At 35.2% G+C, this 14662-nt stretch overlaps 1 protein-coding gene across 1 annotated transcript; it reads right to left on the bottom strand.

The window, feature by feature from the left end:
• Window positions 1-11094: 11094 nt before the first annotated feature.
• LOC145590183 (putative mitochondrial protein AtMg01250) lies at window positions 11095-11691 on the bottom strand. Its single transcript, XM_081646938.1, has one exon. It carries the CDS (start codon window positions 11689-11691, stop codon window positions 11095-11097), a length of 597 nt encoding a protein of 198 aa, XP_081503064.1.
• Between the last annotated feature and the right edge of the window lie 2971 nt (window positions 11692-14662).

Below are 14662 nucleotides of genomic sequence, written 5' to 3' on the forward strand. Positions count from 1 at the left end.
GTTTTTCTTGATCTTCTTCCCATAAAGGGATCTGATGGAATCCGGAGTATGCATCCATGAAGCTCATAAGGGCATGTCCGACCGTAAAATCAACCAAGCGGTCGATCTTGGGCAAGGGAAAGCTTTCCTTAGGGAATGCCTTGTTCAGATCAGTGTAATCTACACACATTCTCCAAGTTCCATTCGGCTTTTTCACAAGGATTAATTGGCTACCCAGTCAGGGTAGTAACATTGCCGAATGAAACTAGCGTCCAACAGCTTCCTTACTTCTGCTGCGGCCGCTTGATTCTTTTCTTCCCCGTGGTTTCTTTTCTTCTGTCGAACGGGTTTAATTACTAGATTCACGGCCATCTTATGCACGACCAGGTCTGGGCTAATACCTGGAATTTCACTAACTTCAAATGCAAACACATCTTTAATTCTCTCAGCATCCTTACTAGATCGTTTTCAAGCAGACCCACAGCTATAGTGCCTACCTTGACCGTCCGATCAGGTTGATCTGGGTCAAGCACTATATCTTGGTGATCGTCGGCCGACTGGGGCCTCAACTCTTTTGGGCGGCCGACGGTCATTAACTGCTATGCCTGGTCGGCCATGGCCGACTTGTGCTTCTGGCCGACCTGGTATGTTTGGAGTGATCTTCTTCGGTTTTTGGCTTGGATAGCTTTCCTCGTCCGCGTACTGTTGGTTTTACCGCTAGCTAGTTACACTACTTAGCCATTTTCTGTCCGACTGGATGTATGATGTACCCCCCAAACCCAACCAACGGGTGGGAAATGTCCTTGAGAGCGTCCTCAGAGAACCTCAAATTTTTCAGGGCGGCCAAGTTGATAATATCGGACGAGCTACCCATATCTATTAATAACTTTCAAATTGGCTATTTTCATAAGAAATACCATGGGATCATTGTGTAGGGATTTGACCTCACCTCGGTCCTCCTCACTGACCGTCACTTTGGGGAAAGGCTCGACCTTCACCCCTTCAGCATGCATTACTTTGCCAAATTTCCAAGCGTCTTGCTTGATTCCTTTCATGGTAGGGCCACCTGCAGCAAAGCCGCCTTATATAACATCCACTAAACAAGAATCGGTGCTATTTCCATCATCTTCCTTGTCATTTTGCTTTTTCTTCTCGGATTTGTTGTCTATCCGAGTGTAAGTGAATTTTGATTTCAAGACGTACGAATTCAACATGCCCTTTTCGGCCAGTTTATCCAGCAATATTTTCAGGTTGATGCATTCATTCGTGTCATGTCCCACGTCCTTGTGGTAATGACAGTATTTGTTTTTGTTACGGTACTAGGTCGAACCTCTCAACAGTTGGAGCTTTTCAAACTCAAATTTATCCTTAATTTCCATCATGATTGAGTAACAATCCTTGTTGAACACATACTGATGCTCGTACGTCTTGGTCTTTTTAGACTTTGTCTGCTGGCCGTCGGCCACCCATACTTCTTTTCTTTTGATTTTTCCTTCTTTCTTTTTTCGCGGCCGAGTCTTGCTGAGAAGATTGTTTATTCTCAGCCCTCTTGGCCGGTACTTCAGGTTTTGTGAGTGAACAGAAATCAGTTGTCTGCTGGCCGTCGGCCACCAAGACTTCTTTTCTTTTGTTCTTTCCTTCTTTCTTTTTCCCGGTCGAGTCTTGCTGAGAAGATTGTTTATTCTCAACCCCCTTGGCCAGTACTTCAGGTTTTGTGAGTGAACAGAAATCAGCTGCTTCAATATAGGCCTCAGCTTCCCACAGAACTCCTGCGTATGTCCGGACTTATTTCCTGACCAGATCAAACTTGAAACCACAATGCCTTAATACCCGAAGAAATTCCGAATAAGCCATTTCATCTAGCAGATTATGAATTTGGGCTTTTCTTGACTGAACCTCTGAATGTACGAACGCAAACCTTCATCCTTCCATTAGACGATTGTTGCCAAGTTTAAGCTAGTCTTCCTTGGGGAAATGTTGTATGAGAAGTTTCCAGCAAACAGTAGACTGAGAGTGGTAAAACAATTGATGTACCCGGCCGGCAGACTGTTAAACCAGTCCTGTTCCACGCCCTTAAGGGTGGCCGAAAAGCACCTGCACCACGTGGCATCGTCCACACTTTGCAAATACATCAGATTTCTGTACGAAGTGACGTGTTCTTCTGGGTTGCTTGTACCATCATAGGCACCCACAAGTACACTTTTAACCTTTGCTGGTTAAGGAGAGTTAAGAATCTCTTGAGAAAACGGAGGTGACTTGTCACTTATATTCAATAAGCGCATTTGCCAATCAATAGGCTGAGGTGGTGCGACCGATCCGACCAGGTAAGCTGTCTGATCAAACGACTGGCCATATTGCCCGTACTGTCCAAAGACAGGGGGCCTAGGCGGCAGAATAGGATTGAAATTCTAGGAGGTCTGATACTAAAACGGTTGAACTGGAATAGAAATTGGAGTACGAACAGCTTGACTCCTACTGGTATTGGCCGAGCTGGTATGTTTGGAAAGAGATTGGTTAGTGAATTCATCCGGCATTGTTGGAGTAGAGGTTGTGTTCGAGTAGGCCGCCCGCTCCCGTTTCTTGTGCCGGATATATTCCCTTGCATCTCTCCAGCGCCGAGACGGCTCAGGTTCTCCCTTTGAGGTCGGTTGTCAAGTCTGCCCCCCAACCGACTGTGTTTTCTCAAGGAGCCTAGACAGGTTCGTTCGTGGCACCCTGGGAGATCTTTCATATTGTCGTCGGAATGGGGGGTGTTCCCAGCATCCATAGCATTGGTTGCCTTGCTCTGATTTTTCCTCGAGACGCCTTCTTCATCACTTCTGGACGGCTGTCTTGAGGTAGATGCCCTTTTACTCTCAAGCTCCTTTCGAAGTTTGTTCAGAGCGACCTTTAGGGAAGCAGCAGTAACTGGAGGATCCTCGGTCTCATGGAATAAGGCGGTCAGAGGTTCACTAGAATGAATCGTTATGACAATGTCTTCTACATGGTTGTCCTGACTAGGGCCGGTGTCTGACCATCTATTGCCATAACAGACGAGTATCCCCACAGACGGCACCAAATGTTTCAGGGTATTTTTGGAATCCCTCGGGATACTTGTCATGCTCTGCCGGTAAGTAGACTCAGACACCTGCAAAACAACAGAACTCTGGTTTATCGGAGATCCGCCTTCGAAGATCAGGTAAGTTACCGGAAAACGGAATAAACTAGAGAGAGAAGTTGGAGCTTTTTGTGCTGTTTTTTAAGGTTATGTCACAATCCACTCTTCCCATCATAAATGATTGGGGTATTTATAGGAGTGGGAAATTGTGCCCCTTTAGGGCTTGTACCCTAAATTTTTGTGCCCTGATTGGCTGCGCAATCAGCTGACGACACATGTCAGATGGGGGCGCCGTTTCACGACATTCTTGGGATTTGGGCCTCCTAATGTAAGAAGGCCCTTTACTCTCTTTTCAGGTGCTCTTTTAGAGCTGACACGCGTCATTTTCTTATAGCGACACGTGTCACCCCTTGATGGGGCCACGTGTCACTATAAGATTGGACCACGTGTTGGGGTGTATTTTTACACTAAACAAGTTCAACTTTATTTTATTATGGTGAAAATGAAATACTTCATTTTCTTACTAAAATTTTTATTTTAATTTTTTTTTTATATTAAAAAGTGAATACAAAAATTGAAAGATTGAGTGGGGTGACATGTAATGAGATGTGGCATATGAATGATTTGTGGTTTATGTTTGTAAATACTAAGAATAGATAGATATAGATTTTTGTAAGAACATTAAATACCTTAATTTAATTTAATTAGCTATATAGGCAATATAGCTCATGATCGACTTTATGTAATCACAAATTGCCACAATCTAAAACAATGATAGAAAAGTTAATTGAATAAATAGACATTGTCAATAATATAAAAGATATTAATTAAAGGACCGTAAAAAAATGTATAAATTAATTAGTCTAGAGGTGATCATAAATATCCTGCCTGGCTAGGACGATCAAACCCATGTAAAAAACGCATTTTTGAACAACCTCAAATCATCGCCAATATTCCAACTCAACCTGAAAAGCTCGCTGTGGACCAAAAAGCATGGTCAAATTTTGTTGGTTTGTGCATGAGTTTATATTTTATAGTAGATAAAAAAAAATATTGGCATATTTAAGTTATTTTGATATATGTTTAAGAAATGTTGTAGTTTTTTTTTTCTACTAGGTATGATTATTATTCAAAAGAAATACAATAAGATTAATTAAAAGTGATTACAATTACATTGATAATAATTAGCTAGGAAAACAGTGGAGATCAGCTCCTCGTGTGCAAAAAAAAAAAAAAAAAAAAATCCTAGGAAAACGACTGTAAATTAAATTACCAATATATTATTGACCAAATTTATTATATATACGTAGTATATCTCATGTGAGAAGTACAACTTATGTTTTTTTATCCAAAAGAGGAAATGTATTCCAAATAAAAGAAGAACAAACAAAAATAAAACAAACAAAACACAAAACCAAAACAAAACAAACTAAACTAAACAAAACTAAGGAGGGACGTGGTAAGGCCACTCCCCTAGCATCCTCCGCTATAATACTACTAAGATCAACCGAACCGAACGAGTTAAAACAAATTTTGTGTCATGAATGACTCCGCGGTTGGCCAACCAATCCGCCACGCGATTTCCTTCCCTATAGATTTGTGCAACCTTGATCTTCCATCCAGCCGTCCTCTCTGATCTTGTTGAGACAAAAATTAATCTCGTGAGCGCATTCACCCCTTCCTGCTTCACCCTTCTGTAAAATTTGAATACACGCAAGGTTATCCAATTTAATCTCCAATTGATCAATCTGCAGGCTATGAGCTAACTCAATACCACGCGCAAGTGCCCATCTCAGCTCTAAATGCAGTAAAATGCCCAAAATTTGCGTGAAAAGCTGTCACTAAGTGTCCAAGATGGTCACGAATTATACCCCCTCCCCTGCTGCACCTGGACTGCCCTTCGCAGCCTCATCACAGTTCAAGGTATACCAGCCCCATCACACCCCAATAATTCTCCCTTTAAATTTGTGTGTACCCTGAACAAAATCCAAGAGAATTACTACATGCTACCGCCACATGTTCAAACGTTAAGGCTATTTCAGAAATTAGCAGCGGAAAAACTAATTCAGTTATAAATAAGTTTCAAACTAATAAACAAAACCAAATTAAGTCTTACAACTTGGAACCATTAAGGCCCTTATTCAAAACCCAAATTAGTGAAAGTAGTATAAAATGAAACTGAGTTTAAACAGATTCAAAAGTAAGTAGCAAGATAAATTGTGAAAAGCAACCAACACTCCACTCAAAATCCCACCACCTAGATGTGAATGTTGCATGTGTAAGAACCTGTAGTTAATCTGCTCCCCAATATTACAAGTGTAAAAATTGGATCGTCACAGGGTCATTGAAAGAAGAAAGCCATGACCAAAGAAAGACACACAAAGCATGCAATCAGCAAGGCTGAGTACATACAAGCTGCGAAATATAATAAGAAATCCCTAACATGCTACTAATATTCAATCATCACACACAATTAAATCATAGACTCAACACACAACTCAATAGTCAATTTTACTAAGACCTCACTAGTTAATAGTAGTTAAATCATTTCATTTATTCTTCGGATTAAGCAATAGACAAGGTTGTCCATCCCATGCTCTATTTGGAACATCAATAAAAGAAAAACCCCATGCCTCCTTTCGGAAACATCAATAAAACATCTATCGACCACGGGCGCGACTCCATGACCGTAGCTAGTATGAGATCTCATCTAACTCCTAGTTTTTGAAAAGTATTTGAAATAAGAGACTCGTAGATCAGACGGCCTCTAGAAAAGTGCACGGCTAATACCCCGTGTACCCCAACCCCTGATTGTCATTACTCCAGATGTGCACAAATCCAAAGTTTTATTGCTCATCCATCTTGCACTTTACGTGATTTACAAGTTTAGACTTAGTGATGACTCATATGCAAACAATACAATCAATCCAATATCAATTCAATCAAGTAAAGCAAGTTTCCAATTTCAGTTCTTGATTTATTAGTGACAAGCAATATTTATTATTTATTCCTTTAACTACCTCGGTATATAAACACCTTGAGTGCATAAAGCACCCCACAATCTTAACCTCGTCTTATAAGACTTTAATAAACTCCCTCTACTCAAATCATAATTAATCCATGAAAGAGTATTAAAAATTAACCTCATGGAACCATTATCTGAATTAATTCCACTTATAGACAACCATAACATATCCAATTGATAAGAAAATCACTTATACATCACCCACAACCGTAGTCATATACTTATATCTCAAACATGTCTCATACACAATATACGGAAATCACAATGTATAACCAAACAATTAAGCTCAGTCTTCTCTATACATGACACTAAGTTCTCGATACATCCCTAATCATGCTTCTAAAGGCAAGATTTCGTAACTTGTACATACCTTGAATAAACAAATTGGTAAACCGTTTTTCCAACTAAAAACACCTTCTATTAGGTCCTCTCCTACATCAAACAACAAAATCTCAATCAATACCCAAACAACCAAATTTACAACAATATAACTTGATTTAAAACTTCCTTAAAAACAGGTTTCTATGCTCAATTAATCAATAGAAATTCAATAGGAACAAAAGCCCCAATTTAATTGATTCTAAGAACCCTAAAATCCCAATTTTAATAAATAAAACCCTAGGTTTTAGAATTCATAAAATCTGAAAATTATAACACAAGTATAAATCTGAAATTATAAGTTTAAACCATCAAAATCATGAATTGATACTAAATAAATTAATTTCAAACAATTTAATCAAACCCAAAACAATAATTATATAATTATGCAAACAGGAGTAGAAACAAGGGGAAAGGAAGAAGAGGAAGACCAGCCACGGTGGGAGGCCGGGCTCATGGTTGATCGCCGGCGGTCAAGGGAGGCCAGCGCCGGTTTCCGGCGAGCACAGGTGGCAGTAGAAGCTAAGTTGCGGTGGCTGCAAAGTGAGTAGTAGCTCACGTAAGAAGTAAGGGGAAAAAAAAGAAAAGAAAAGGAAAAGAAAATAAAGGAAAAGAAAATAAAAATAAAGGAGAAGGAAAATTGGAACTAACCTTTTATGTGGGAAAAATTTGGGGATTAATGGGGTATTTATAGGAGAGAATATTGCAGGGTAAGTAGGAAGATTAGGCCTCATGAATATAATGGCCCAATTAGGAAATAAAATGGACTAGGCTTTGTTTGTATGGGTATAAATAGAGAATGAAAGGTACATATAATAATTTATATTAAAATAATTTTCGACCCAAATTAATAATTTGAAACTTTTGAAATTAAATTTGGAAAAAAAAATACAAATAAATATTATAAATAAAATAAAATTTCATTTATAAATTATTTTAAAATACGGGGGATTACAATAAAGTAGTCTCAAAATAAGTCGGCCAACTCTCAGGACTTGAAGTAGTTTTGTCCTTGATATTTTTTGTAATCCAATATCTCAAAGATCCTGTGAAAAATGGTTGTAGCATTGATTGATCAAGGTGTTTGCGCCACACCATCCTAGCAGCAGCACAATCTCGTAAGATATGAAGTGTGCTTTCCACCTCGGCTCCACATAAATAACACCTTGGGCTATCAGTCATATTGCGCTTGAACCTATTAAGGTTCCCTAGTAATCTGTCATGGCAGGATAACCAAAGAAAAGCGCAAACACGTTGCTGAACAGGGGACTTCCAAATTGCGTTCCAGCATTCTTTATCTAAAGAATCAGTGTTGTCCCTTTAATGTTCAATGCTGATTTAATGGTGAACTTACCCCTCGAATTAGCTTTCCAATAAACATGGTCACCAATATTCGGGTCTGCCCTCACTTCATGGTTTTGAATTAACTTCAAAACATTATTCTCGGGCTGAACACATTCCACCTCCAACCGAAATTTTCTTCCCACATTTCTGCAACAGTAGCTCCAGCAATTTCAAAAGGCAAGGGTTGATTTACAAGGTTGCTTAATGGTTGATCTGTCACCCAAACGTGATCCCGGAATAATTTCGATAACCCATTACCTATGGCAGACTTGATTCCTGCTCCTAAAACCTTTGAATTTGCTGTTATACCGCTCCACACATTGGACATTCCAGCCTTGGGTTCGAACATATCCACATCACAACGGCCCTTGCAATACTTGGCACGAAGCACCCTTGACCGCAAAGCATGTGGTTCGGTTAGCATACGCCACCCCAATTTTGTGAGAAAATCAGAATTCGCTTGCTTTGCCGAATGAATTCCCAAGCCTCCATGCTCCTTTGGTTTTTGAATTACTTCCCAAGAGAGTAGATGGACTTTTTTCTTGTCTTCATCTCCACCCCTAATAAACCTTCGCGTTTTTTTATCAATATCATCAAAAATCGAACGTGGGATTTTGGCCGTTTGCATAAAGTATAAAGCCATGGTTGAAATGGTAGATTTTGCAAGTGTAATACGCCCCGCAAGAGACAAGTATTTAGACTTCCAACTCGAAAGCCTTCGATCAATTTTCTCACAAATAGGACTATAAGTGTCTTTAGTGACCCTGCTAGTTAGAGTTGAAAATTACATAGTACACCAGGATGTACCATGAGCATGGTACATCCTAAATTAAACGATGTGTTGCATGATATCAGCTTTTCAAATATTTTAAAAAAAAATGTCAAAAAAAGAAAAAAAAATCAATTTTAACTATTTTTTCATTTTTGAATTTAGAGGGAAGTTTATGGAGAATTTTATAGAAAAAGAAATACAGAGCAAAATAATGTCATACTATTCTAAATTTCGCCATGATATACGAGATTTGTTAATGATACTCAAGATAGTGATGATATCCACAATAGTGGTAAATTTGAGGACATTATTGTAACCTAAAAGGTAATTTAATTTTTTTTTATATGATTTTCATTTCAGAATTTTGCTTATTATGTTAACTTAATTTCATTATTGTTATTTTAAGATCTGAATTGAATCAGATTATGTTTATGTTTATGTTTATGTTTATTGTATGTATTAATTCCTTATATTTAAGTATTTATGTTGTAGATTTTTATTTACATTGGATTGAAGGTTGATGATGAAGTTCTTTTTATGTGACCCTTATGTTCGTTGCTTTTTTTTGTTGGCTTTGAAATGAATGTTGTGTATTTTTATATAGTATGTTCATTGATTGTATTAGTCATATTCTTTTTAACGTAATTTTGAGGTAGTCACCTTTTTGTTGTGAACACTAATGTAGTCACTTTATAAGGAACATTTTGTAATTTATTGAAATTTTAATTGTTTGTTGATTTATTTATTCATTAATGGACATAAAATATTTATTTTTTTGATTTGAATGAAATATATTTTTTGAATATGAACTACATGTTCTTTACGTTACAACTCATGTTCTTTGAATTTTGCTAATTAAAATTGTTCTTTGGATCTCAATAATACGAATTATGTTCTTTTACTTGAATATTATATTCTTTTATGTTCATTTTTGTTTATTGTAACCCTTATGTTATTTGATTTCTTGTTCTTTTTGTTAATTTTGTATGTTTTTTAGGATCGATCCATTATGTTTTTTGATTTTGATCCTTATGTTTTTCGAGGTATTGAGTGATGCAAATTTTTGTTATAAACATGTCATATTAAAATTAGTTATAAACTTCATTTTTAAATATTATAATACTAGATTAGTCTCGTGCGATGCACGAATTGATCAAATAAAATTTTCTAAATTTGTTTATTCTTTCATACCAAAATTTAAAACAAAAATATTCCGAAAACTAATATTCAAAAAAAAAATAGAGCTCATATAAAAATTAAATGATGAAAAGGGTACCTAAAGAAGAAAAATTAAATTACTATTGTTAAAAAGAATAGATCGTTTTTTAGAATTTGATATTAATAATAATTTAGCTGATTAGAATTATTATTTTAATAAAATAGAATAAACAAAATGATGACATCATATATAATTTTGGAGGGAAATTTTCTATGACAACATGACATCTGTTCAATTTTAAAATAGAATGATGTCAGCGGTTGCTACTTTAGTATTAATTATAGATTCATCTTAAATATTATTTATTATTCATGTATTTTTTTTTTATATATTAATTATCATCTAATAATTGTTTTTTTTTTAAATCAGGATCATGAAGGTTGATGACCATATTCTTTTAGGAGCTCCCTATTGATGTTTGATTTTTAGATCCAAAAAACATCCATGATATTAATAAAAAAAAAACAAGATAATATTATGTAATGAACATCACTTAAATTTAACTAGCATGGCTGCATGGTTCAAAGATAAAATTCAAAGGACATTACACAATAAGCAATGAACATTATATGACAACAAAGTACATTATTATTACGATTAAAGAACATGATGGACATTTAAAATATAATTTATCAAAAGATAAACTCCATAATAATTATCATTGTATTATATAATACTGAACATATAGAATAAAAATAGTGTTAATAATTAATTGTACATTATAAACAAATACGGAGTATAAAGTATATTATGTATTCAAATAAAGAACATTGTTAATCATATAAAGAACATCACAAGATATACATATGACTATCCTTAAAACGAATATTATAAGTAAATATAAAGATATTTTTTTGTTGAAATAATATGAATGATTTTTGTAGAGGTTTTTTAAAGAGAAAATAATTTAAAATAAAATATCTTGGTAACTTATATTTGAAAATGAAAATAAAATTTTGAATTTGAATTTTAAAAATGAAATCTTGAATTAATTTTGGAAAAAATAATTTTAGATAGAGAAAAATATTTGGAAAACTAAACTATTGAAAAGATTTGACAATTAATGCGGGGTAAAGTATCTTTTCTAAAATTAAGGGAATGAAGCTCGCGTTCTTCCTCTTACTACTAATGTTCTTTTATGTGAGCATGTTCATTGCAACATATCTTGATGTACTATGTTCACTGCAACATATCTTGATGTACTATGTTCAGTGCAACATATCTTGATGTTCTTTTTGTGACCGGGTGTACCATGTGCATGGTACACCCGGGTGTACAGATCATGTATTAAGAGTAGGCATACCAAGATACATACCCAAGTCTTGCGTCACATCCATTCCTAAAGCCGAGCTAATCTGACCCTGAATCTCAATCTCGACATTGCTGGAAAAATAAACTCGAGATTTAGGTGGACTTACTTTCTCCCCAGATGCATCACAGAAGCGTTTCAAGCATTTGCTAATTAGTTCAGCTTGCTGCACAGTAGCTTCGGCAAAGAGCACTATGTCATCGGCAAAAAATGGGTTCGACAGTAAAGGACCATCTCTACTTGCCTTGATCGGTTTCCAATGACCACCAACAATTGCTTCTTCAATAACTTGATAGAACCTCTCCATACACATTACAAATAAATATGGAGACAAAGGATCACCTTGACGTATTCCCCTACTTGAAGCAAAACTTTGAGTAGGTTCACCGTTCCATAAGACTTGAAGAGAAGCTATTGATATGCACTCCATAATCACACCAATCATGGAAAGAGGAAGATTCATTTGGAAGAGCGTGTCTCGGATGAAAGACCAACGAAGCCTATCATAGGCCTTTTCAAAATCGATTTTAATGGCCATAAAACCTTTCACACCCTGCTTTCGACGCATCGTATGAATAACCTCTTGCATAATCACAATGTTATCTGTTATTCGGCGGCCTGGAACAAAGCTAGCCTGAGTGTTTGAAATCAAACTCGGCAGGATAGGCTTTAGATGATTGATGATGACTTTGGTTAGGATTTTGTAAGCTACATTACATAATCCTATTGGGCGAAATTGGGATGCTAACTCCGGTTTTTCAAGCTTTGGTAAGAGAGCAATGAAGGTTTTATTGAAGGATTCTGGAAATCCTTTACCATCAAGAATTGGCAGTATCGTTTCGTACACAGAATTGGCCACGATATCCCAGGTTTTTTTATAAAATAAAGCTTGAAATCCGTCGGAGCCAGGAGCTTAGATATAGGATTCTACGGTCAAGATTAAAAGTATCTCTACTTCTATTGTTTCTTTAATTATTACTCCTTCAGCAAGCATATCTTGAACATGCTCTACTTCATTCTCGACATCAAGCCCTCGCTACCACCTTAAACAGTTAAACCCGACGGCGGCGATGAAATTGACACCTCCTTATTAATTCATCGTTGGAAATTCGTTCGTGAATTCATCTACTTCTTCTCCTCTGGCATCAATTAAACTTATCTCTGTGATATTATTGATGATAATCGAACGGTATAACAAACTTTAAGCTTAGATCGTTATGTTTTTCTTCAACTATTCGATTGTCGTACAAACTAACATATTAGCTTAGGTTGATGATATCACTTTTTTCTGTATCTGAATTTTGTTTAATTGATCTTAATTATTAATTAATGTATCCATAATTAAAACTTGATGTATTTGAATGTATTAAGTTGATGTATCTATCTTGGTTTCTCAATGTATTGCTAATTGTAGAGCTAAGGTAGTGCAGGATTGCGTTAATGGAGGTTTGATTTGATAAAATAACAAAAAAAATGGTGCACTTTGATTTAGAGAAAAAGGTTGACTACATGTAGGGCTTGTTCACATTTACTTAATTTCAGTTCAGTTCAGCTCAACTCCAATCAGTTCAGTTCAGTTCAGCTCCAATCAGTTCAGTTCAGCTCCTAATTTCCCTCTCTCATAAAATATTCAATTCAGCTTAATTCAGTTCAGTTCATTTCAATTCAATTCAGCTCCAATCAGTTCAGTTCAGGTTCAATCAGTTCAGTTCAGTTCAGCTTAATTCAGTAAATGTGAACAGGCCCTTAATTGCCCAGATTCATTTTTAAAAAGAAAGGGAATTGATGTATTTTTAATGTATTTCGAATGTATTTGTAGTATGCCATCAATGTATCTCCAATGTATTTACAATGTACATGGGCTTCTCACCGGATTCTAACCTATATAGACTTATATATATCATATCATTAATACATAAAGTCAGTCTCGCAACCAGGTCACGAGACAGCGACACTTGACATTCCAGTTTTTCGCCAAATGTCGCGCCACGTAAGCGATAAATAGGTATTATCATGTAATAGATTTTTGGATAGATTTATTTAGATATAATTGTTGTATATGGTTTTATTATCGATACAATTCTAATATTCATCTATACAAAATTAATCATAACTTTTAATAAATATCCTATAACTCGTTTCTATTTCCATCATCAAATTCTTTTTAAAAAGTTCTTTAAAATAAGATCCATTTATAATCATATACTAATATATAAAGCTAAACTTTTAGCCAGGTCACGAGACAGCGACACTTGGCGTTCCAGCTTTTCGCCAAGTGTAGTGCCACGTTGGATAGATTTAAATAGACTTCATAGGATAAAAAAGTTAATTTAGAATTCTATTTGGATAGAATTTTAGGATAAAATTGTTAATTTAGAGTTTTATTTTCGATAAAATACCAATATTTCATATGTACAAATTGAATTATAATTTTATTCAAAAAAATTATTAGAATATAATTTTCAAAAATTATCATATAAATTTAGTTTTTATATCATAATATTTTTTGAAGCGAAGGAAGTAATTCAAAGCGTAAAACATACTTTTATAATATATACCAATCGGTTAAAATAATATACTTCACAATCTAATAGATTTTATTACTATGTAGACCTGTCAATTAGGGTCGGATCATGAGTCATTCGGATTGGATCACTTCAGGTTACGAGTCAAGAAATGTTCAACCGTTGTCCAAAGTTTTGGGTTCGGGTCAACCCAACGGGCTTTGCACATGTATTTAATTTATTTTTTGCTAATTTTTATTTTTTTAATGTATTAAATCGAACATTTCCACCAACATTATTATTAGTGATTACATGCCTACTAGATAGAAAATCGTAACAAAAGCACATCAATTCCTAACTAATTTGGTATCAATGATATATTTTAAAATTTGATGTATAGATCAAAAATTTATCTTAAAATTCAATAAATAACCCGGGCATCGCACGGGGCACAAAGCTAGTACACCCACCGTCCCTAAAAGAACGACCTTTTTGGGGAGTTTTCACGGGTATTAAAAAACTTAAGTTGAAAGTATAATTGTATGGGGAAGCTAATAAAAGTACATTGAAAAGATAAGTTTATATGGGGTTTACAAAAAAGTCGAGATAGAAAATAATACTCCCTCCATCCCGGAAAGAACGAGATATTAAGAAAGTTAAATAAAAAGAAGTAAAAGTATATTGGAAAAATAAATTTACATGAGCTTTATAAAAAAGTAGAGAGAGAAAGTATTAAAATTTAAAAATACCTGAAAAAACAAAATTTTATATGGGAAAGCTAATTTTGCACAAATATTGTTGTAAATTGGTGGGTATTTTAATGCAAATGGATCGATCATTTTGGGACTAAAATTAGGCTAAAAGGGTCGAACTTTTGGGAAGGAGGGAGTATATATTTAAATAATAGAGAATTAGTAAAAATAATTTTTAATCGGTAAAAATACTTTTAAAAATAATTTAAGTATGACATCGCATGCCTAATCAAAAGTGATTATATGACCATATATAATATTCAAGCTAAAAATGTTTATCCGA

The sequence above is a fragment of the Chenopodium album genome, chromosome 17, assembly GCF_948465745.1.
Source record: "Chenopodium album chromosome 17, dcCheAlbu1.1, whole genome shotgun sequence".
NCBI lineage: Eukaryota > Viridiplantae > Streptophyta > Magnoliopsida > Caryophyllales > Amaranthaceae > Chenopodium > Chenopodium album.